The sequence below is a fragment of the Ranitomeya variabilis genome, chromosome 1, assembly GCF_051348905.1.
Source record: "Ranitomeya variabilis isolate aRanVar5 chromosome 1, aRanVar5.hap1, whole genome shotgun sequence".
Taxonomy (NCBI): domain Eukaryota; kingdom Metazoa; phylum Chordata; class Amphibia; order Anura; family Dendrobatidae; genus Ranitomeya; species Ranitomeya variabilis.
In genome coordinates this window covers 1037712822-1037738644 of record NC_135232.1, presented here as the reverse complement: position 1 = coordinate 1037738644, position 25823 = coordinate 1037712822, and the positions used below count along the sequence as shown (strand labels likewise).

The following is a 25823-nucleotide window of genomic DNA, read 5'->3' as shown; positions in this document are numbered from 1 at the left end:
TTAAGGACGTGGCGATTACAGCGCTTGCCCTCTTCATGATACTTGCTATAGCTCACACTTTTCTCTATCTGATATGATCATGATTAATTATAATTACGGTAGATTTTTGCAAAAATTTCAAAAGTGAATTTGTGATTACAGTAAGGCCATGCTTTGGGGTATTTCACCGATAGTATATTAGTAATGATGTGACCTGTGTGTGCTCCTTTTATAGATGGAAGTGGTCTTATGCTGTATAACCAAATCATGCTGGTGGTCCTCCCCTAGTATAATGATGTGTTTAGGTCTACGCTTTACATTTACATCTTGGAAGTCGAACAATAGTTGATTTTTAACATTTTTTTTATTTCTCTTTTCCTAACAGGTAAGTTTTCTACATCTAAATAAAACTTTTCTTTTTCCATTTTTTTTTTCCAGTTCTGTGCCTGATAGCGTACCACTTTTTTGTTCTTCTGTTTGTTTGGTCTTACTGGAAGACTATCTTTACACTACCAATGAATCCAACTAAAGAGGTAAGGTAAAGCGCGAAAATGGAATTTCCACTGATCTGTAGTATAAATTCTGGTCCTAATGTGCCTGGCTTTTCCCATGCTTGTGATCAATTGTGCTGAGACCTTTGGGGGAAACCACATGATACTGCCAACCGCGTGTCCAATGGCCACACATTTATGTATGAAAAAAATGGTGTGACAATCGGCCATTGTGGTGGGTAGAGTTATCAGCCACATGTAACCAGTCATCGCTTGTGGTCTCATCCTTGGAATGTATATGATCACCCAGTTTCCCACAGTTCATCACTGGGGGTCTCATTAGCCAGATCGGCAGTGATGAATACATAGCAAATAATTGAGAGGAGTTTTCAGGGGAAGGGTTGTCCAGATGAATCAACACCTCTAATCAGAAGTTATTACTGATAAATGACACTTCAAACTAAATACATTAAGATAAAGGTTTCTTAGACCTGATGAGTCTGGAGTACTTAGCAGCCTCGTCAGGTCTAAGAGGTCTATTTAATGCTGTATGCAGTTTACGTTGTGAAATTTGGTGACAGATCCTCATTAACAGTAAGGCACAGTAACACTCATTGTAGTTGCGGTTTCAACTGATATAAAGAAAAAGATACCACTCTCATAGCAGTGTCAAGTGTGTTAAGAAATGGGACTTTCTATGTAATAAGTAATAATATTAATAATCTTTATTTTTATATAGCGCTAACATATTCCGCAGCGCTTTACAGTTTGCACACATTATCATTGCTGTCACCAATGGGGCTCACAATCTAAATTCCCTATCAGTATGTCTTTGGAATGTGGGAGGAAACCAGAGGAAATCCACGCAACACGGGGAAAACATGCAAACTCCTTGCAGATGTTGTCCTTGGTGGGGTTTGAACCAGGACTCCAGCGCTGCAAGGCTGACCACTGAGCCACCGTGCCGCCCTGTAATGTAATTTCCTGATAATGGCTAGAACTTCCTAATACCGGTTTACATTTTAATAAAACCTGTTTTATTTCTGTATGTAAAGGTAGATGGAGGTGATAGAACTTATAGTGTGTGGCATATTATGGATGTCTTGAGTAACAGCACCCATGCTTATTCCTTCTGCAGATTCTAATTAAAATGTCCTTTTAGTCGTTTCTTGTCAGATCTTGGCCTGATCATCCATAGCAGCCATGGTATATGGTGACACAGTTTGGCTTTGGCTTCTTCGATGAAGAAATGATACTGAATCTGGGATTGTTGTGTAACTGTGTTCTCTGCACGCTCTATGGAAGCTCTTTCCAGAGGCAATTTATTCAATATTTGTTCCCTTTCATGTAGTAAGAAAGGATTGTTCAGCTGTTTCCTCCATAAATAACTAACTGTACACGCTTTACTGATCAACCGTGTTTCTGTGTCACAGCATAAGATTGATGGTATTCGCCGATTAGAAGTTAGCCTAATTACAAAATATTATTTCTATTGTTTATTTATGTCCTGATTATAATAAAACATATTATATCCGCCTTTCTGTAACTTAACGACCATCTGATTTGGAGATTACTTGTGCCTAATCTCCAGGAAAAAAAAATCACAGAGAAAAAAGCAGAGATGGTTACCTGCTGAGTGCTGAAGCCTCCAAACAAATGCACTAGCAGGGCGCATCGGACCCGATTAATGATGGCAACAACACAGGTGCAAAAAATACCGATGAAACAACACTTTCAATCCAGTATTGGTTGTTTGGCATTAGTGCAAAAAAAGATAAGCGATTATAGTCTGTATGTGACATTGTTCACACAAGCAATGCAGAGCATCTGGTTTACAGCCTATTACTAACGCACATACAGGCGGGCTGCCCAGTGCTGCAAGGTGCATGCTGTGTGAATAGAGGCCTACAGTTTACAGAGCCATCTTGGTCCGACTGCGCCCTGCAAGATAAAGTGCAAGAAAAACCACATATCAATGTATGTAAGGTATTAGTTTATATTGGGGCCTCAATACGTAAGCCGGCAAGCCACGTCAAGGGTCCCTACATTTTTGCCGGTCCTAACGCTAAACATTAAGTAAAAGCTCACAGACGCACAAAGAGGACTAATGCCAAACAACCAATACTGGATTGAAAGTGGTTGTTTCATCGGTATTTTTTGCACCTGTGTTGTTGCCATCATTAATCGGGTCCGATGCGCCCTGCTGGTGCATTTGTTTGGAGGCTTCAGCAGGTAACCATCTCTGCTTTTTTCTCTGTGATTTTTTTTTGTCAATTTTCTGGAGGATTTTTAAGTCCTCTTTGTGCGTCTGTGAGCTTTTACTCAATGTTTAGCGTTAGGACTGGCAAAAATGTAAGGACCCTTGACGTGGGTTGCCGGCTTACGTATTGAGGCCCCAATATAAACTAATACCTTACATACATTGATATGTGGGTTTTTTTGCACTTTATCTTGCAGGGCGCAGTCAGACCAAGATGGCTCTGTAAACTGTAGGCCTCTATTCACACAGCATGCATTTTGTAGCACTGGGCAGCCCGCCTGTATGTGCGTTAGTAATAGGCTGTAGACCAGATGCTCTGCATTGCTTGTCTGAACAATGCCACATACAGACTATTATCACTTATCTTTTTGTGCACTAATGCCAAACAACCAATACTGGATTGAAAGTGGTTGTTTCATCTGTATTTTTTTACACCTGTGTTGTTGCCATCATTAATCGGGTCCGATGCGCCCTGCTGGTGCATTTGTTTGGAGGCTTCAGCAGGTAACCATCTCTGCTTTTTTCTCTGTGATTTTTTTGTCAATTTTCTGGAGGATTTTTAAGTCCTCTTTGTGCGTCTGTGAGCTTAATCTCCAGGAAAAGTTGTACAGAATCTGCTCCAAAATTTTCTTCAAGAAACTTTACGTGAACTTGAAAATCCCATAAAGGCGCATATTGCTAACTTAGGTCACAACAGAGATGAAAGCCTCCACACTGCACCCATAAATACAGATATGCACCAGCATGAACCAGATAAAAAATGGAGAAGTTGCATTGTGTATCTGTGTGTGCCACACTAAGCCTGGAGAACAGAAAGAGAACTGTCTGAGTAGTTGAGAACCAAAATTGTTGAAACATATCTACAATCTCAATGTTACAGGTACGTCTCCAGAGATATTGATTTCCCTTTTTCATCAGAGAAAAATTGATGAAAGATTCCAACACAGGATACTCAGTATGGTGCATAAGGAGTCCCAATCAATTTCCAAAGAAATTCAAGCTGTCCTACAGGCTCAGGGTTCATCAGTGTCAGCGCGAACTATCCGTTGACATTTGAATTAAATGAAATGCTATGGAATGAGTCCAAGGAGGACCCCACTGCTGATGCAGAGACATAAAAAAAGCTATGCTGTAGTTTCCCAAAATTAACTTCTGGGAAAGCATCTTGTGGACAGATGAGACCAAGATAGAGCTTTTTGGTAAAGCACATCATTCTACTGTTTATCAAACATTAAATAAGGCCTACAAAGAAAAAAACACAGTACCTACAGTCATATGCAGGTTCAAAGATGTTTTCTGGTTGTTTTGCTGCCTATGCCACTGAGTACCTTGACTGTGTACAAGGCATTTTGAAATCTGAAGATTACCAAAGGATTTTGGGTCACAATGTAGTGCCCAGTGTCAGAAAGCTGGGTTTGCCTCCTAGGTCACGGGTCTTCCAACAGGACAAATACCCAAAACATAATTCAAGAAGCACCCAGAAATGGATAGAAACAAAGCACTGGAAAGTTCGGAAGTGGCCAGCAATGAGTCCGGATCTAAATCCCATTGAACACCTGTGGAGAGTTCTTAAAATTGTGTTGGGAGAACGTGCCCTTCAACTATGAGAGACCTGGAGGAGTTTGCAAAAGAGTGCTCCAAAATTCCAGTAGAGATGTGTAAGAAGCTTGTTGATGATTATAGGAAGCGATTGATTGCAGTTATTTGTTCCAACGAGTGTGCAATCAAATACTAAGTTGAGGGTGTCAACAATTTTGTCCTGCCCATTTGGGGAGTTTTGTGTGAAGTTATGTTCACTTTTGCCTTGTTTCTTCAGTTTTTTTGGTTTGTTCCAATACACATAAAGGAAATAAACATGTGTATAGCAAAATATGTGTAATTGCAACAATTTTCTGGCAGAAATACTTCTTTTCTGGAATAATTTCAAGGGTGCCAAAACTTTCGTCCATGACTGTATTTAGGCACCGTGTAACCTACCATTCAAAATATAAATTGATAAGCCACCACTGTGCCCCCATAAATTATACTTAGCCATTTCCTGCTAATTTACGCTGGTGGCATACTGATGTCATTGCACCTGCTGAGTCATAGAGAAGAAGGAAGCAGAGAAAATGACTATAATGAGGGCAATCTGACCATGGGCCCCTAGGTGCCCCCAGATCCCGGACACCAGCCAAGATTGCCTTTATTATATGCTGCCGTCCCTGGCTGGAAAACATAAGAAATTGCTTCCAAGGCTGCATGGTTGAAACTTCTGCCCTAAAGGCTGAGTCACACATAACGATATCGTTAACGATATCGTTGCAATGTCACGCTTTTGGTGACGTAGCAACGATCCCGCTAACGATCTCGTTATGTGTGACAGCGACCAACGATCAGGCCCCTGCTGGGAGATCGTTGGTCATTGGGGAATGATCAGGACCATTTTTTGTTCGCTGATCACCCGCTGTCATCGCTGGATCGGCGTGTGTGACGCCGATCCAGCGATGTGTTCACTTGTAACCAGGGTAAATATCGGGTTACTAAGTGCAGGGCCGCGCTTAGTAACCCGATATTTACCCTGGTTACCATTGTAAAAGTTAAAAAAAAAACAGTACATACTCACATTCTGATGTCTGTCACGTCCCCCGGCGTCCACAGGGTTAAAACTGCTTTCGGCAGGAGCGCTGCTAATGCACGCGCTGCTGCCGAGAGCTTCCCTGCACTGACTGTGTCAGCGCCGGCCGTAAAGCAGAGCACAGCGGTGACGTCACCGCTGTTACTGCCGGCGGTGACACATTCAGTGCAGGGAAGCTCTCGGCAGCAGCGCGTGCATTAGCAGCGCTCTTGCCAAAAGCAGTTTTAACCCTGTGGACGCCGGCGGGGGACGTGACAGACATCAGAATGTGAGTATGTAGTGTTTTTTTTTTTTACTTTTACAATGGTAACCAGGGTAAATATCGGGTTACTAAGCGTGGCCCTGCACTTAGTAACCCGATGTTTACCCTGGTTACCCGGGTGCTGCAGGGGGACTTCGGCATCGTTGAAGACAGTTTCAACGATGCCGAAGTCGTTCCCCTGATCGTTGGTCGCTGGAGAGAGCTGTCTGTGTGACAGCTCCCCAGCGACCACACAACGACTTACCAACGATCACGGCCAGGTCGTATCGCTGGTCGTGATCGTTGGTAAGTCGTTTAGTGTGACTTAGGCTTAAGTCTAGGCCACATTTAGCTTATTTTCCTCAGTAGATTTGGCTTTAGTGATTTGGATCTACAATATAAATCAGATACTTTCATACTTACAACACCTTACTTTAAAAAAAAGAAAGAAATCGAAACCTTTCGGACCGGTGCCGCTTATCTGCTGCCCCTCTGATGGTCTCTTGGCATCAATATCTGGCTGAGACGCCAAGTGAACACTGAGAACGCAGGAGTGGCGCCGGGCCAGGTGCTGAGTATGGATTTTAGTATTCTTATTTTCACCTTCCTGAGCGCCTTAAAAATGGTTACTACTATCTTTTTATGTATCAGTCTGTCAGTCCAGTAGTGCGGAAACCACAACCAGGTCACCAGCACATGCAATAAGAATACCCTTACAATTCAAGACATTTAAATGCTGCTAAAGAGCATGAATCATAGGTCTCTCCAGGCCATCCGCTCAAGACCTTTAGTACCTTGTCAAGTCACTATACACTGTTTGCTCTTTGTATTTGCAGGTGGCCATTATCAGGTCTAGAGAGACCTTTGACTCCTGCATTATAGCAGCACTTAAGTGTCCTGCATTTCAGTGATGTACTTATTCCTTATTGTATGGCTGGTGACTGTGTATGGTTTTCGTGATGTTCTTTCACATCTAGTTTTATGTGTTTTATCTCTTGATATATTAAAGTGTATTAACGTATAATTTATTTGTTTGAGTATAGATGGTATAAATTTATCGGCCACACAACTGGCTAGTGGTATTGGCTTTATACTGATGTAAAGATGTGTTGTGAATTAATTTAGGCCAGAGACACACTAGCGATTTTAAAATCGGTCCGATTTTGTTAATGTAAAAGTCGGACGAGTGTCATGCAAGTTTAATGTTTTTCATGCGAGTACAGTCTGATTTTTAACACCTAGAATCCAATTTACATTCAATTGCAATGTGAATGCGATCCGATTGCAATCCAATTTTAACATGTATGTAGATATATATGTGTGTGTTTTTATATATGTATATATATATATATATATATGTATATATATATATACAGAGAGAGAGATTAGATAGATCTACAGACAGATAGATACAAAACATACATATAAATATGTGAGTGAGATATATAATCAGTGCTTTGTGTGTGCAGCTTACTGTACTGTACAAAACATAAAAAAATGATATAAATGAGGTATCGCTGTAATCGTACTGACCCGAAGAATAAAACTTCTTTATCCATTTTACCAAACGTGGAACGGTATAAACACCCCCCCCCCCCCCAAGAAATTCATGAATAGCTGGTTTTTGGTCATTCTGCCTCACAAAAATCGGAATAAAAAGTGATCAAAAAAGTCACGTGCCCGAAAATGTTACCAATAAAAACGTCAACTCGCCCCTCAAAAAACAAGACCTCACATGACTCTGTGGACCAAAATATGGAAAAATTATAGCTCTCAAAATGTGGTAACTCAAAAAATATTTTTTGCAATAAAAAGCGTCTTTTAGTGTGTGACGGCTGCCAATCATAAAAATCTGCTAGAAAACCCGCTATAAATAGTAAATCAAACCCCCCTTTATCACCCCCTTAGTTAGGGAAAAATTAAAAAAATGTATTTATTTCCATTTTCCCATTAGGGTTAGGGCTAGGGTTAGGGCTAGGGTTAGGGCTAGGGTTAGGGCTAGGGTTAGGGTTGGGACTAGGGTTAGGGCTACAGTTAGGGTTGGGGCTAAAGTTAGGGTTAGGGTTGGGGCTAAAGTTAGGGTTAGGGTTGGGGCTAAAGTTAGGGTTAGGGTTTGGATTACATTTACGTTTGGGAATAGGGTTGGGATTAAGGGTGTGTTAGGGTTAGGGGTGTGGTTAGGGTTACCGTCGGGATTAGGGTTAGGGGTGTGTTTGGATTAGAGTTTGTTATAATTGGGGGGTTTCCACTGTTTAGGCACATCAGGGGCTCTCCAAACGCGACATGGCGTCTGATCTCAATTACAACCAATTATGCGTTGGAAAAGTAAAACAGTGCTCCTTCCCTTCCGAGCTCTCCCGTGCGCCCAAACATTGGTTTACCCCAACATATGGGCTATCAGCGTACTCAGGACACATCGGACAACAACTTTTGGGGTCCAATTTCTCCTGTTACCCTTGGGAAAATACAAAACTGGGGGCTAAATAATAATTTTTGTGGAAAAAAAAAGATTTTTTATTTTCACGGCTCTGTGTTATAAACTGTAGTGAAACACTTGGGGGTTCAAATTTCTCACAACACATCTAGATAAGTTCCTTGGGGGGTCTAGTTCCCAATATCGTGTCACTTGTGGGGAATTTCTACTGTTTAGTTACATTAGGGGCTCTGCAAATGCAACGTGACGCCTGCAGACCAATCCATCTAAGTCTGCATTCCAAATGGCGCTCCTTCCCTTCCAAGCTCTGCCATGCGTTCAAACGGTGGTTCCCCCCCACATATGGGGTATCAGCGTACTCAGAACAAATTGGACAGCAACTTTTGGGGTCCAATTTCAACTGTAACCCTTGGAAAAATACAAAACTGGGGGCTAAAAAATAATTTTTGTGGAATAAAAAGATTTTTTATTTTCACAGCTCTGCGTTATAAACTGCAGTGAAACACTTGGGGGTTCAAAGTTCTCACAACACATCTAGATAAGTTCCTTGGGGGGTCTAGTTTCCAATATGGGGTCACTTGTGTGGGGGCTTTCTACCGCTTAGGTACATCAGGGGCACTGCAAACGCAATGTGACGCCTGCAGTCCATTCCATCTAAGTCAGCATTTCAAATGGCGCTCCTTCCCTTCTGAGCTCTCCCATGCGCCAAACGGTGGTTCCTTCCCACATATGGGGTATCAGCGTACTCAGGACAAATTGGAAAACAACTTTTGGGGTCCAATTTCTCCTGTTATCCTTGGGAATATACAAAACTGGGGGCTAAAAAATAATTTTTGTGGGAAAAAAAAGAATTTTTATTTTCACGGCCCTGCGTTATAAACTGTAGTGAAACACTTGGGGGTTCAAAGCTCTCACAACACATCTAGATGAGTTCCTTAGGGGGTCTACTTTCCAAAATGGTGTCACTTGTGGGGGTTTCAATGTTTAGGCACATCAGTGGCCCTCCAAACGCAACATGGCATCCCATCTCAATTCCAGTCAATTTTGCATTGAAAAGTCAAATGGCGCTCCTTCCCTTCCGAGCTCTGCCATGCGCCCAAACAGTGGTTTACCCCCACATATGGGGTATCAGTGTACACAGGACAAATTGTACAACAACTTTTGGGGTCCAATTTCTTCTCTTACCCTTGAGAAAATAAAAAATTGGGGGCGAAAAAATCATATTTTTCCACAAAAATTATTTTTTATTTTTACGGCTCTGCATTATAAACTTCTGTGAAGCACTTTTTGGGTCAAAGTGCTCACCACACATCTAGATACGTTCCTTAGGGGGTCTACTTTCCAAAATGGTGTCACTTGTGCGGGGTTTCAATGTTTAGGCACATCAGGGGCTCTCCAAACGCAACATGGCGTCCCATCTCAATTCCAGTCAATTTTGCATTGAAAAGTCAAATGGCACTCCTTCCCTTCCGAGCTCTGCCATGCGCCCAAACAGTGGTTTACTCCCACATATGGGGTATCGGCGTACTCAGGACATATTGTACAACAACTTTTGGGGTCCATTTTCTCCTGTTACCCTTGGTAAAATAAAACAAATTGGAGCTGAAGTAAATTTTTTGTGAAAAAAAGTTAAATGTTCATTTTTATTTAAACATTCCAAAAATTTCTGTGAAACACCTGAAGCGTTAATAAACTTCTTGAATGTGGTTTTGAGCACCTTGAGGGGTGCAGTTTTTAGAATGGTGTCACACTTGGTTATTTTCTATCATATAGACCCCTCAAAATGACTTCAAATGAGATGTGGTTCCTAAAAAAAAATGGTGTTGTAAAAATGAGAAATTGCTGGTCAACTTTTAACCCTTATAACTCCCTAAGAAAAAAAAATTTGGGTTCCAAAATTGTGCTGATGTAAAGTAGACATGTGGGAAATGTTACGTATTACGGTAAGTATTTTGTGTGAGATATCTCTGTGATTTAGTCGCACAAAAATTCAAAGTTGGAAAATTGCAAAATTTTCTAAAGTTTTGCCAAATTTCCATTTTTTTCACAAATAAACGCAGGTAATATCAAAGAAATGTTACCACTGTCATGAAGTACAATATGTCACGAGAAAACAGTGTAAGGCTAGGTTCACATTGCGTTAGGGCAATCCATTTAGCGCTAGCGCTAGCAGATTGCGCTAACGCAATGTTTATTTAGGGGCCGTGTTTGGGGTCGCGTTAACGTCCCCACTCTCGCAGATCCCCGATCTGCGAGAGCGGGGAACGGACCTCGGGCGCGCCGCGGACGCTGCAAGCAGCGTCCGAGGCGCGTCACAGAAGAACGGCACATCACTAGCGCGAGCCGAAAAAGGCACGCGCTAGTGATGCGCTGCAGGAGAAATTTACATTGCTGTCAATGGGCACGCTAACGGACCCGTTGCACGGCGTTAATTGCGACATTTTCGCCGTGCAACGCTGTCCGTTAGCGTGCACACATTAACGCAATGTGAACCCAGCCTTAGAATCACCGGGATCCGTTGAAGCGTTCCAGAGTTATAACCTCATAAAGGGACAGTGGTCAGAATTGTAAAAATTGGCCTGGTCATTAACGTGCAAACCACCCTTGGGGGTACAGGGGTTAATAGTCTAGGAAAGGGCTATGGATATTGGCCCCTCCCAGGCTAAAAACTATAAGATGCATCAATTCTGCCACCTAGCCTCTCTCTTACCATTTGCTCTGGTGTGGTGGCCAGTGGGGTGATAGTTGGGGGGGTTGATGTCACTTTTGTATTGTCAGACTACATCAAGCCCAGAGGCTAGTAATGGAGAGGCGTCTATAAGACGCCCCATTACTAACCCTATAGCGATATTATGTAATAACACACACACACCCAGAATAAAGTAATTTCATTGAAATAATGACACTGACTTCTTTAATCAATCTTAATTAAACCATACGTCATTGCCCATTCCAGTGAAGCCATTGTCCCCTGTAAGAGAATTAAAATAATAAACAACAATATTCCTCACCTGTCCACCGAGAAGATAATAACACAGGTCAACAAAAAATTTTTTTTTTTCTGGTGTCCAAAATATTTTAATGAATTTGGGGTATTTTTGGGGTGCTGATTCTGAATATACTATCAGTTTTGCCAGATTGGCTCAAGTTTTTGACATTTTTGGTATCTTATTTATAGCACTTGTTGGTAAATGCGACGCATCATCTCATTAATTTCTTTGAATTAGTACTTGAACTGAGCAGTTCTCAATATAGTTTTGTGTTAATTAGTGTTCTAAAAGTTTGTTCATAGCTTGATTTTTGCACTAACCTTATGTTGTTGTCTGTTTTCCAGTGAAAAGCATGAACTCATCAAGAAGAAGTTGTCTTAACGATCCAGACTCATTCTGTTACATTTGTGGTGAATACACACTGCCAAAACATAGAAGAAACATAACAGACTTCGTAAAAAAAGTGTATTTTGCCTATTTTGGGGTTATGCTTGGGGACCAAGACAAGTTTTGGGCACCACACATAGTGTGCAAAGCATGTATCGAATTATTACGAAAATGGAGCAAAGGACAAAGAAAAAGCTTCAAATTTGGTGTTCCAATGGTGTGGAGAGAGCCAAAAAATCATCATGATGACTGTTATTTCTGTGCAATGCAAGTGCAAGGATTCAATAAGCATAAGAAACGAAAATGGGAGTAACATGGAATCTGCAAGAAGGCCTGTCCCTCATTGTGAAGATGTGCCTGTACCTTTGTTTACCATAAATAACAGTCATCATGATGATTTTTTGGCTCTCTCCACACCATTGGAACACCAAATTTGAAGCTTTTTCTTTGTCCTTTGCTCTATTTTCGTAATAATTCGATACATGCTTTGCACACTATGTGTGGTGCCCAAAACTTGTCTTGGTCCCCAAGCATAACCCCAAAATAGGCAAAATACACTTTTTTTACGAAGTCTGTTATGTTTCTTCTATGTTTTGGCAGTGTGTATTCACCACAAATGTAACAGAATGAGTCTGGATCGTTAAGACAACTTCTTCTTGATGAGTTCATGCTTTTCACTGGAAAACAGACAACAACATAAAGTTAGTGCAAAAATCAAGCTATGAACAAACTTTTAGAACACTAATTAACACAAAACTATATTGAGAACTGCTCAGTTCAAGTACTAATCCAAAGAAATTAATGAGATGATGCGTCGCATTTACCAACAAGTGCTATAAATAAGATACCAAAAATCTCAAAAACTTGAGCCAATCTGGCAAAACTGATGACATATTCAGAATCAGCACCCCAAAAATACCCTAAATTCGATGAAATATCTTTGGCACCAAAAATGCTGTTGACCAGTGTAATTCATTTTTCCCCTGAAGGGTCTAGTTCTGCTACATCTAGATGAAAGGCTGCATTGTTGCATGATGTGACTATACAGCCTCCATCCAGCAGAGACACTAAGCAGCTTGTTACTGCTACTCAGTGCCTCACAATGAACTCGTGTGACCTGACTCACATCACCACGAGCGTGATATTGTTCACACGCTCGCGCTGCTGTCAGAAAGGGACTGGGAATTCACAGCCAAAGAACGTACTTCAGCTGATATCAGTGCGACCACTGTTACATTTTTTCCCACAGCTCTCGCTGCTGCGCCCCTGCAGCTTGACAACATTTACTGTAACTCATTGCAGAAATTGATCAGAAACAAAGCCTAAAGGCCCCCATACATATTAAAATAATGTCGGATGAATATCGATCAGTTCAGCTAACAGTCTAATGTGTATGGAGGCATCGGCCGACTGACGGTTTGGAGAAATGTTAATTGCGAATGTCTGATTTCGGACTGCATTGTTCTCCCAGAGAAAAGCCACTGGCCAACATGTCACCCGGCGGCTTTCTCATTGAGAATACAGAAGGAGCGCTCAACATGTGTATGGTGGAGTCAGCTGAGATAAAGCTTGGTCAACAGTTGTTTAATGTGTATGGCTAGCTTAAGATTCTGGAATTGTGTATTTTAGCCCTTTTGAGGGGTGTTAACCCCTTACCGACCGCCGATACATGTCAAAACAGCGGCCGCTAAGGGGCCTTTTTCCCTCATCACCATTTTAAAATGGCATCACCATTTTAAAATGGTGATCGGATATAAGGGTATATAGCGCCCCCTCCATAGTCCAAAAATCTCCAAGGTCACATGATCAGGGCTGGATTTTCTGGTCTCTGATCACGTGATTGCCGTTATTCAATGAATAATGGCGATCACGTAAAAACAATGTGCGCGCTATTAAAATAATTTGTCTCCTGACATGATATAGTCCCCCTCCCAGTATCTCTGCTATCCCCCAGTCCCTTCTACTCCAACCCCCGGCCCTCCACCTCCTCTTACTGAAAAAAAATGGCATGCGCAATGCGCCCGCCGAGATCTGTCGGAACCCAGCAACAGCAGGTATTTTTCCTATTGGTTCTTTTTTTATCACTGTGATAGACCCTATCACAGAGATCAAAAGCCAATAATTGGTATGTCATCCCCCCTGCGTCATTCCTTTATAGTTTATTTTTTTTTATTTTATAATTTTTATTTCTTTCCTATTTTACCATTGGGGTTAGGCTTAGGGTCAGGGTTGGACGTTAGGGTTAGGGTTGGGGTTAGTTTTTTAAGAAAAAATTTAAGTGAGGATTTTAAACCCAAAGGTTCTACACAGAATTTGATAACATTAGGCTGTTGTATTGAATATGTCGTCATTAGTGTTGAGTGCAAATGCTCACTACTCGAGTTTGCATTGGGGTGCTCGGGTATGCACCGAGTATTGCGGGTGCTTGAGTGACATGCTCAAGTCTCTGCCCCACATGTTTCGGGCCTGTTAGACATCCAAAAAACATGTGAGGAGTGGCTGCCATACACAAGCAATCCTCATATGTTTTTTTTGGCATCTGTCAGCCGCGAAACTTGCAGGGCGGGGACATGAGTACCTGCGATACTCAGTACATACCCAAACACCCGATGCAAACTCGAGAAGCGAGCACTTGCACTCAACACTAATGACGATATATTCAATATAACAGCCTAATGTTATCAAATTCTGTGTAGAACCTTTGGGTTCAAGATCCTCACTATACCCCTGGATAAAATCTTTGAGGAGTGTATTTTCCAAAATGGAGTCAGTTGAGGGGGATGTTTGCTGTTTGGGCGCCTTAGGGGCCCTGCAAATGTGATATGTAGCCCTCAATCTATTTCAGCCAATTTGTGCCAATTTATTGCTCCTTCTGCTCTGAGCCCTGCCTTTTGTCCATGTAAGAATAAATGTTAGCACAGCCAAACTAGGTGGTGCCACACAGTAGGTTCCCAAACCTCATAGTTAAGTATCAAATACCGGGCACACTCAGAGATTTTTGGTGCAAAAATCAAAATTTAATACATACAGTAGCCACTAATTACAAACGTTTCGGTCGTGATAGACCTTCATCAGTGTACTAGGGTTAATTTTTAGATGCTAGTGTGAGTAGAACACAAACAGTAGCCACCTCCTTGTCTTGCGGTGGACACCATGACATATGGTATTGGCGTACTCAGGAGAAATTGCACAACAAACTGAGAGGTCCATTTTTTCCTTTTAGTCATTATAAAAATTAAAAATTTGGGCTAAAAAAACATTTTAGAGGTAAAAATTTAGTTATTCTTTCTTCACGGCCCAATGGTACACATGTGGTGTCAACATGCTTACTGCACCCCTAGATGAATTCATTGAAATACGTAGTTTGTAAAATTACTTCACTTATGTTGGGCTTCTGCTGTCCTGACACCTCAGGGGCCCTGCCAATGTGATATGGCACTATCAAACCATTCCAGCAAACTCCAACATGATGCTTCTTCCCTTCTGAGCTTTTCACTGTGCCTCAGAAGTAGGTTTTGACAACATTTGAGCTATTGTTGTACTCAGGAGAAATTGAACAACAAATTGTATGCCATTTTGCTCCGTTTCTTGTGAAAATGAAAAGTTTGGGGCAAAACCAACATTTTTCCAGAAAAAAATTATTTCTGTAGGTTCAAAGTATTAACCACACATCTAAATTGCTTGAGGGGTCTCATTTCCAAAACAGGACCCCTTGTGGGGGTTTCCACTGTTTAGGCACATGGCATCCCCTAATGATTCTAGCAAGTTTTGTGTTCTAAAAGTCAAACATCACTCCTTCCTTTCCAAGCCCTGCCGTGCGCTCAAACAACAGTTTTCCCCCACATATGGGATATTGACGTACTCAGGAAAAATTGTATATCAAATTTTGGGGTTCAGTTTTTCCTGTTATGATTGTGATACTGAAAAATGTGGGGCAAAAAAAAAATTTTTGTGGGAAAAATTTGATTTTTTTTTATTTTCACTGCTCTTCTGTTAAGCACCTGGGGGTTCAATTTGCTCACCACACATCTAGACACATTCCTTGAGGGGTCTAGTTTCCACTGTTAAGGCATATCAGGGGCTTTCCAAATGGTGCGCTTTCCTTTCCAAGCCCTGCGATGCGCCCAAACAGTAGTTTCACCCACATATGAGGTATCAGCGTACTCAGGAGAAATTGCACAACAAATGTTTGGGCTCATTTTCTCCTGTTATCCTTGTGAAAGTAAAAAAATTGGGGCTAAAGTAATATAGGACCCCAAAGTCACTTCAAATGTGATGTGGTCCCTTAAAAAAATGGTTTTGTAAATTTTGTTGGAAAAATGAAAAATTGCTGATCAACTTTTAACCCTTCTAACTTCTTAACAAAAAAAGATGTTTAAAAAATGATGCAGATGTAAATTAGACATATGGGAAATGTTATTTATTAATTATTTTCTATACCTATCTGGTTTAAGGGCATGATGTCTTATTCCAGAGAAATCCACATTTTTCTTAATACAGCAGGTAAAATAAGTATTGAATAGAGATGGGTGATCCCGAACAGTAAAGTTCGGCGTCTGTACCGAACACATACTGTTCGGGCAAGGACACCGAACACATTCTTCACCAGGAAGTCCGTGTTACTGTTCGGGTTCGGCTGCCCTAACACCGGGTGTTTGTCACGCTGTCATGTGCATGTCAAAAAACAGCATGACCGCTCACCTGTGATCGGAGGTATAAAGTTTACCTCCGGTCACTGGTTTCAGCTGATGGGACTACTGATCCTATCCGACACCTACTACTGCCGCTTAAGCCGCTAATAACAGTGAGAGCATGAGCGGCAGATAGGAGTAGTCATTAGCCGCTCCTGCGCTGTAAATAAATAATTTAAAACAAAATAGGCGTGGGTTCCCCTGTATTTTTGCTAGCCAGTCAGGCATAATTCACAGCTGGGGGCTGCAACCCTCAGCTGTCAGCTTCAGAAAGGCTAGATATCAAGAATAGAGGGTTCCCCTGCCATATTTTTTAATTATTTAAATAAATAATTTAAAAAAAAGGCATGGCTTCCCCCATTTTTGACAACCAGCCTTGCTAAAGCAGACAGCTGGGGGCTGGTATTCTCAGGCTGGTAAGGGACCATGGATATTGGCCCCCCCAGGCTAAAAATAGCAGCCCACAGCTGCCCTGAAAAGGCACATCTATTAGATGCACCAATTCTGGAACTTTGCCCGGCTCTTCCCACTTGCCCTGTAGTGGTGGCAAGTGGGGTTAAAGTTTGTGGGCTTGATGTCACCTTTGTATTGTCAGGTGACATCAAGCCCACGGCTTAGTAATGGAGAGGCGTCTATAAGACACCTATCCATTACTAATCCTATAGTTATATGGTATATAAAGACACAGCAAGAATAAACTCATTTAATAATCTTAATTAAACCATAATTACGAGCTCACCTAATTCCACCGAAACCCTCGATCTCCTGTAATAAAAGTAAAATAAAAAAGCAACAATATATACCATACCTGTCCGTCGTTCTGTCCCATGCCGTGATCCATGTCTGGGGGAAAAAACGTTTTCAACCTGGACGGTGCCAAGATGTGAACGTCCAGGCTGAGAACCACTGGTGAATAGCCTCAGTGACTAGCGGTGACATCACTGAGGCTCCTTTCCCAGTCGGGCTGAACTGCGGTGACCTCGGGGAGATCCCCGCTAGCACCGTGAGAAAGTCTCACGGTGCAGGGGCGAGTTCATCTCAGTTCACCAGGAGAAATTTCTCACGGTGAACTCACTTCTGTACAGTGAGACTTTTTCTCATTGTGCTAGTGGTGAGCACCGCAGTTCAGTAGCACGCTCGCTGCAGCTCATTCTTCACTGCTTCTCAGCATGAACTGTGGCATGATGCCACCATACATGCTGAAAAACATCTGTAACACAGATGGATTACAGTGTGAGACATTATGGATTCCAGTCACCCATACATCCATTCGACCAGCTATATCTCCATCCATCCCTCATTGATCCATTTAGCCATCCATCCCACACCCATCCCTCCCTCATCCATCCATCCATCCCTCATCCACACATCTATCCCCCTTCCGTCCAGCTATATTTCCATCCATCCCTCCCTCCATCCATCCTTGGTCCATCCATCCCTCATCCACACATCCATCCGTCTGGCTATATCTCAATTCATCCATCCCTCATCCACACATCCATCCCTCCAGCTATATCTCCATCCATCCCTCATTCATCCATCCCTACAGCCATCCATCCCTACAGCCATCCATCCCTCATCCATCCATCCTTCCCTGTCTCCATCCCTCATCCACACATCCATCCGTCCAGCTTAATCTCAATGTATTTAATTAATAAAAGATTATTTTTTGGAAAACAAATGGCGTGGGCTCCTGTGCAATTTTCACAAAGCAGAGGAAAAGCCAACGGCTAGGGGCCGATGTTTATAGCCTGGAAAGGGGATAATACCCATGGAGCTTCCCAGGCTACTAATATCAGCTCACAGCTGTATACTTAGTCTTTACTGGCTATTAAAATGGGGGTCCCTACAAAAAGTGACGTGGGGTCCCCCTATAATTAATAACCAGCAAAGGCTATGCAGACAGCTGCGGGCTGATATTAATAGCCTTGGAAGGGGCAATGGATACTGCCCTCCCAGGCTAAAAACATCAGCTTTCAGATGCCCCAGAAAAGGCGCATCTCTAAGATGCGCCAATTCTGGCACTTAGCCTAGCTCTTCCCACTTGCCCTGTAGCGGTGGCAAGTGGGGTAATAATTTGGGGGGTTGATGTCACCTTTGTATTGTCAGGTGACATCAAGCCCCGAGGTTAGTAATGGAGAGGCATCAATAAGGTGCCCCCATTACTAACCCCATAATCACATTGTAAGAAAACACAGACACCCAGAAAAAAGTCCTTTAATAGAAAGAAAGACACAGACTCCTTTAACAATCTTAATTAAACCATACTTACGACCTCGCCTAATTCCACCGAAGCCCTTGATCTCCTGTAATAAAAGTAAAATAAAAAAACAACAATATACCATACCTGTCCGTCGTTGTGTCCCACTCTGTAATCCATGTCTGGGGGCTAAATAGTTTTCAACTTGGACGGTGCCAAGATGCGACCGTCCAGGCTGAGAACCACTGGTGAATGAGCTGCTGCGAGTGCAGCCTCAGTGACCGGTGGTGACGTCATTGAGGTTACGTCCGGTCACTGAAGCTACGTTACCAGCCGGGCTGAACTGCGGTGACCTTGGTGAGATCCCTGCTAGCATTATAAGAGTTTTTCTTTTTCAAGTGAATAGGGTTCGGGTCCGGGTACTGTTCTGATACCCAAACCCGAACTTTTTGTAACTGTTCGGCCAACCCCGCCGGACCCGAATACCATCTCTAGTATTGAATTTTTTAAGTACCTGTAAATGCATTTCTAAAGGTGCTATTGACATGAAATTCTCACCAAATATCGGTAACATCCAATCCACACAGGCAAAGAAATCAAACCATAGATGTCCATAAGTCATGTGAAACAAATGATAGATTTTGATGCATTTTTTCTTTATAAGCTGCTTCTGAAAAAAAAAGGCATGAAAAAAGTAGTGCGGTACTTTTCATTATTTGTTAGTAATTTTATAGGAATAAAAGAAATCTCTTTTATTCTTCCTCTAGAATCCAGGGAGATCAAAATACTCCCCTATGTACAGATGTACTAGTACAAACTGTGGAGAAAATCTAATCTACCCAAAGATTTCATCCATTATAAGTTCATGCTTAAAACCTACAACTCTGCCCTTCACCTCTCCAAACAAACATATTTTAACACCCTCATTCCTCACTGTCCAGTAACTCTAAACGTCTCTTTGACACTTTTCATTCCCTACTCAACCCAAGAGTGCAGGCCCCAACCACGGATCTCCGTGCTGACGATCTGGCCAATTACTTCAAAGAAAAAACTGACCACATCCGAGAGGAAATTATCTCCCAATCCCTTCATACCATGCACCGTCCTCCCTCCCCGACTGCATCTAGTTCACTCTGACTTTGAACCAGTTACAGAAGAAGTAATCAGGCTCCTTGCATCTTCTCACCCGACCACTTGCACTAGTGACCCCATTCCGTCCCATCTCCTCCAGTCCCTTTTCCCGGCTGTCACCTCTCACCTAACAAAAATATTCAACCTTTCTCTTCCGGTGTTTTTCCCTCATTTAAGCATGCCATCATACATCCATTACTTAAAACACCATCCCTCGATCAAAACTGTGCTGCTCATTATAGACCTGTCTCCAATCTTCCCTTCATCTCTAAACTCCTCGAATGCCTGGTCATCTCAGATAAATCTCTTCTCGACCCTCTTCAATCTGGTTTCCGCTCTTTACACTCTACTGAAACTGCCGTCACTACAGTCTCTAATGATCTACTAACAGCAAAATCTAATGGTCACTACTCCATGCTAATTCTCTTGGATCTCTCCGCAGCATTCGATACTGTGGATCATCAGCTCCTCCTCACTATGCTCCGCTCCATCGGCCTCAAGGACACCGTTCTCTCTTGGTTCTCCTCCTATCTCTCTGACTGATCCTTCACTGTATCTTTTGCTGGTTCCTCCTCCTCTCACCTTCCCCTTACTGTTGGGGTTCCTCAAGGATCAGTCCTAGGCCCCCTCTTCTTCTCTTTGTATACTGCCCCTATTGGACAAACAACCAATAATTTGGTTTCCAGTACCTTCTCTATGCTGATGACACCCAATTATACACTTCTGATATCGTGCCTGCCTTTTTAGAATACACCAGTAATTGTCTTACTGCTGTCTCTAACATCATGTCCTCCCTCTATCTGAAACTGAACCTGTCAAAAACTGAACTCCTCGTGTTCTCTCCCTCTACTGATGTACCTTTGCCTGACATTGCCATCTCCTGTGAGTGGTTCCACCATTACTCCCAAGCAACATGCCCGCTGCCTTGGGGTCATACTTGATTCCGAGCTTTCAATCACCCCCCACATCCGATCACTGGCTCGCTCTGGTTACCTGCATCTCAAAAACATTTCTAGAATTCGCCCTTTTCTTACTTTAGACTCTGCAAAAACTCTTACTGTTTCACTCATTCATTCTCGTCTGGACTATTGTAACTCTCTACCAATCGGCCTCCCTCTTACCAAACTTTCCCCGCTCCAATCTGTCCTGAATGCTGCTGCCAGGATTATATTCCTCACAAACCATTACACCGATGCCTCTACCCTGTGCCAGTTATTACATTGGTTACCCATCCACTCCAGAATCCAGTACAAAACTATTACCCTCATCCAAAAAGCACTCCATGGCTCAGCACCACCCTACATCTCCTCCCTGGTCTCAGTCTACCACCCTACCCGTGCCCTCCGCTCCGCTAATGACCTCAGGTTAGCATCCTCAATGATCAGAACCTCCCACTCCCGTCTCCAAGACTTTTCATGTGCTTCGCCAATTCTTTGGAATGCACTACCCAGGTTAATACGTTTATTCCCCAATCCCCACAGTTTTAAGCTTGCCCTAAAAACTCATTTGTTCAGACTGGCCTACTGCCTCAGCGCATTAACCTAACTATCCCTGTGTGGCCCATTCAAAACAAAAAACCTTAAACCATAACCAGGTTCCTCGCATCATGTTCTCATACACTTTATGCAGTTAATAGCTCTCTATGTCTGTGCTGTTACATATTTAGGCTGTTAACTGGTTCATGCAGCTTTACATGATCCTTACACTATGGCTGGTCTGAACAACGAAAGCAATTGTTATCATCCACCTCTCGTGTCTCCCCTTTTTCCTCATAGTTTGTAAGCTTGCGAGCAGGGCCCTCACTCCTCTTGGTATCTATTTTGAACTGTGATTTTTGTTATGCTGTAATGTCTATTGTCTATACAAATCCCCTCTAGATTTTGTAAAGCGCTGTGGAAAATGTTGGCGCTATATAAATAAAATTATTATTATTATCTGCCTGTGGAGTCAGAGCCTGCAATACAGATCAAGTGCACAAAATTCTCTTCATTACATTACTGAAGCTTGTGGCTCAGTAGCTTAATCTCCTGCCTGTGATATTGAGGGTTGTGGGTTTGATTACTGGGAGACTTAAAAAAAAGATTAAAAATAACATTTTTGTAATTGCTTATTATTTTTTATTAGATTTATAGGAACAAAAAAAAAATCGGACTTTTTCGTCATCTCAGTATTAAAGTACAATGAAATATACTGCTGTATGCAATATACATTGTGGTTGATCAGCTCTCTTGGCTGCATACCGAGGTAGATACAGGAACACTGTCTCTTTAAATCTTCCACTGGTTTATTAAAAGTACTGTTTAAATCAGTGCAACATTAGCAAAAACAAACCCGGCCTTCCTGGCCTATCAGGAAAATAAAAACATAACGTATAGCACAGTCCTTGTTGATATGGGAATCCGCCCGCTTCAGGAACAAGCAATGGTTTAACTTTTCTTAAAATAAAACAACAGCGCTTGCTTCTCCAGGCCCACCCCCTACTCTGAATGCTCCAGAAGGCTGGGTATTTATCCTTTGACTCCTCCCATTCTACAGCTGTTCAATCAACCTAGCATTAAACATGGCTGTTTAACCCCTTTCAGCACTTACCTAGGTTGATATCACTGAAGCTCACACCCTCAGTGAAACATACCTCCCGTCCAGTACTTTACCAGTGGCTTTGTCACAACACGTATAGCCTGCTTCTGGGTTCACTTGCCTGCAGTAGATGTCAAGATTACCAAAATCTATGTTTTGTGTCTGAGCTCTGACTCATACATAAAGCTACCACCTGTGAATGCAGAGAAGCGAATTCATGTCCGTGGGAGACGTAACCACGGGAGAATAAATTACAAGTGAGTATAGAACCTGGGACAAAGCAATGACATGGTGGGACTAAGCCCTCAAAGCAGGACAGTCCTGCTGAATCTGGGACAGTTGCGAGCTATGTTGGTGTGTACCACAATATGGTCACTATTTGGCAGTAATATCAGTGTAATCTATATAATGGCCATTGCATTAGACCCAAGCTTTATGTACCCCACACAGCCCTCCATGCTGTATAATGGGTCCACACCTCTTCACACTGTATAATGGCCCACACTATCCCTCCAAACAGTATAATTGCCACCCACACAACTAGCTCACAATATAATGGACCTTCACACTGTATGAAAGCTTGTATACAGTATAATCACCCATCACATAGATCCTTTAAAATATAAAGACTTCCATATAATATAATGGGCCTCCATGTAGTATGATGCACCCCATAGTCTTATGTAGTATTATGGCCTCCACAATTTAACTAAAAAATACAATACTCTCCTTTCCTCGTCGCTCTCCCCGTCTCTGCAGTGAGCCTTCGGAAGTGCTAATAATAATAATAATAATAATAATAATTTTATTTATATAGCGCCAACATATTCCGCAGCGCTTTACAACTTATAGAGGGGACTTATACAGACAACAGACATTACAGCATAACAGAAATCCCAGTTCAAAACAGATACCAGGAGGAATGAGGGCCCTGCTGCTCGCAAGCTTACAATCTATGAGGAAAAGGGGAGACACAAGAGGTGGATGGTGGAAGTGCTGCATGGAAGTGGTGATGGCATCGGGGCCACGTGGCCTGTCACCTCTGCGTGGGGAATAACTGTATTGGCGATCTGTGCATCTTAAGGGTGGCGTAGGGGTGGGTGTCTCTGAGCTTGGGGCGACCGCATCCCCCCCCCTTCCCCAGTAGCTATGCTACTGGAGGAGACATATGGGCACTACAGAGACTATAGCCATACCTCTATGGGTGTGATATGGGCTGCTCAGCATGACAGCGCGGCAAACACCGCTTTTGATCGACGGTAAAATCATTCCCTCCTGTCAGAGAGCCACGGTTCCCACGCTGTCAAAAGACAGCATGAGCGCTCAGCTGTGATTGGAGGTATAAAGTTTACCTCCGGTCACTGGTATCAGCTGATGGGACCACCGATCCCATCAGCCAACGCCTGCTGCCACTAATAACAGCAAGAGCAGGAGCGGCTGATGGGAGTATTCATTAGCTGGCTCCTGCGCTGTAAATAAATTATTTAAAAAGACAACGGTGTGGGTTCCCCTGTATTTGTGATAACCAGCCAGGCAAAACTCACAGCTGGGGGCTGCAACCCTCAGCTGTCAGCTTCAGCAAGGCTGATTATCAAGAGTAGAGGGGTCCCTATGATGTATTTTTTTATTATTTAAATTAATAATTTAAAAAACACCGTGGGGTCCCCATCCTTTTTGACAACTAGTCTTGCTAAAGCTCACAGCTGGGGGCTGGTATTCTCAGACTGGTAAGGGGCAATGGATATAGCCCCCCCAGTCTAAAAGTAGCAGCCTGCAGCCACCCAGAAAAGGCGCATCTATTAGATGCGCCAATTCTGGCGCTTTGCTTGGCTCTTTCCGCTTGTCCTGTAGCGGTGGCAAGTGGGGTTAATATTCGTGGGGTTGATGTCACCTTTGTATTGTCCGGTGACATGAAGCCCACAGATTAGTAATGGAGAACCATCTATAAGACACCTATCCATTACTAATCCTATAGTTATATGGTAAATAAACACAGCCAGAATAAAGTGTTTTATTTGAAATACAACAGACACACTTTTACCCTTTTATTTAAAAATAACAAATACAGTTATACTCACCTAACGCCTAATTCCACTGAATCCCTCATCTCCTGTAATAAAACAAAATTTAAAAAACAACAATATCCCTCACCTCTCCGTTGTCCTGTCCCATGCTGTAATCCATGTCTGGGGGATAAACAGGTTTGAACCTGGACGGTGCCAAGATGCGAGAACCACTGGTGACTGAACTGCTGCGAGCACAGCCTCAGTGAAAGGTGGTGACGTCATCGAGGTAACCTCGGCTCACTGAGCCTGCTTTCCCAGCTGGGCTTAGCTGCCGTGACTTCGGTGACATTCCTGCTAGCATGTGCATGACAGCTCGGCAAACACTGAATGTTCGGGCCCCCCATTCAAGTGAATGGGGTCCAGGTACTGTTCTGGTACCCAAACTTTTTGTAACTGTTCGGCCGAACCCGCCAGACCCCAACATCCAGGTGTCCACCCATCTCTAAGGCCGGAGACACACTGGTGCGAGAGACGGCCGAGTCTCGCTGGTTAAAAGCAAGCTGTGGCACCTGCACTCCGGAGCGGAGCGTGCGGCTCCATAGCAATACATGGAGCTGCACGCTCAGCTCCGGAATGCAGGTGCCACAGCTTGCTTTTAACCAGCGAGACTCGGCCGTCTCTCGCACCAGTGTGTCTCCGGCCTAATTGTGAGAGGCCCTTGAGGAGTGTGAGGTTTTGGAAGTTTGATGGATTTTATGAATGAGAGCATTAAATGTTACTTCATGTGACAGAAATGTATGTGTTATTTTGTCTCGGATTATTTTTTTTAACATTTAAAGCTGTTGTACAGGGTCAATGACAATATCTTAGGTGAAGCAGTGAAGTAGACTTTTTTATTTCTTTAGGACTCATTGCTGAGTTGTTAGCAAGATTGTTATAGTGTATAGGCATTGAAGAAAATATCTATTTTGCATTAAATGTGTCAAAGTGTTTGCGAATGGTGTCTTATATGGTGTCTTTTTGAATGGAGATATGCAGAGAAAATTCTATATAGAGAGAAGACAGAAGCTCCTATCACAGATAATGATGATGATTGCACTGCTATTGTCACACAGTTATAATGCAGGGAATTACAGCACAGCTTTCCTGACTATGTACTGACTGTAGCTCCTTTTTTAGGATAATATAAAAGGGAGGATAATCAATGTCAGCAGACATAGTTGGTACCGGCTCTAGCAAGTTTTGACATGCTTTCTTGCTACATCATGGTATTTTGCAGCAAAGCTTATAGAATAAAATGCAGGATGAAAGCTATATCTATACACTATGTTCCAAGTTATTATGCAAATGATATTTTTCTAGGATTTTCTTAAATGGTCGGTGCAAATGACAATTGGTCTAATAAAAGTCATCACCCATTAGAGTATGCATCAAATGTTATTGAAGAAACCACCCAATGATAACAGTATAATCTCCAAAATGAACAAAAACTCAAAATGCACTGTTCCAAATTATTAGGCACAGTAGAATTTCTAAACATTTCATATGTTTTAAAGAACTGAAAATGCTCATTTGTGGAATTTGCAGCATTAGGAGGTCACATTCACTGAACAAAAAAGCTATTTAACTCCAAAACATCCCAACAGGCCAGGTTACATGTTAACATAGGAACCCTTCTTTGATATCACCTTCACAATTCTTGCATCCATTGAAACTTGTGAGTTTTTGGAGAGTTTCTGCTTGTATTTGTATGCATGAAGTCAGAATAGCCTCCCAGAGCTGCTGTTTTGATGTGAACTGCCTCCCACCCTCATAGATT

The 25823-nt window shown here is 42.5% G+C and overlaps 1 protein-coding gene across 1 annotated transcript in view; it reads left to right on the top strand.

Moving 5' to 3' along the window:
* ZDHHC2 (zDHHC palmitoyltransferase 2) overlaps positions 1-25823 on the top strand; it is a 193209-nt gene that overhangs the window by 105011 nt on the left and 62375 nt on the right. Inside the window, exon 3 of the mRNA XM_077279693.1 lies at positions 418-512. Within this exon, the coding sequence (XP_077135808.1) occupies positions 418-512 (95 nt within the window). The remainder of the gene's footprint in view (positions 1-417; positions 513-25823) is intronic.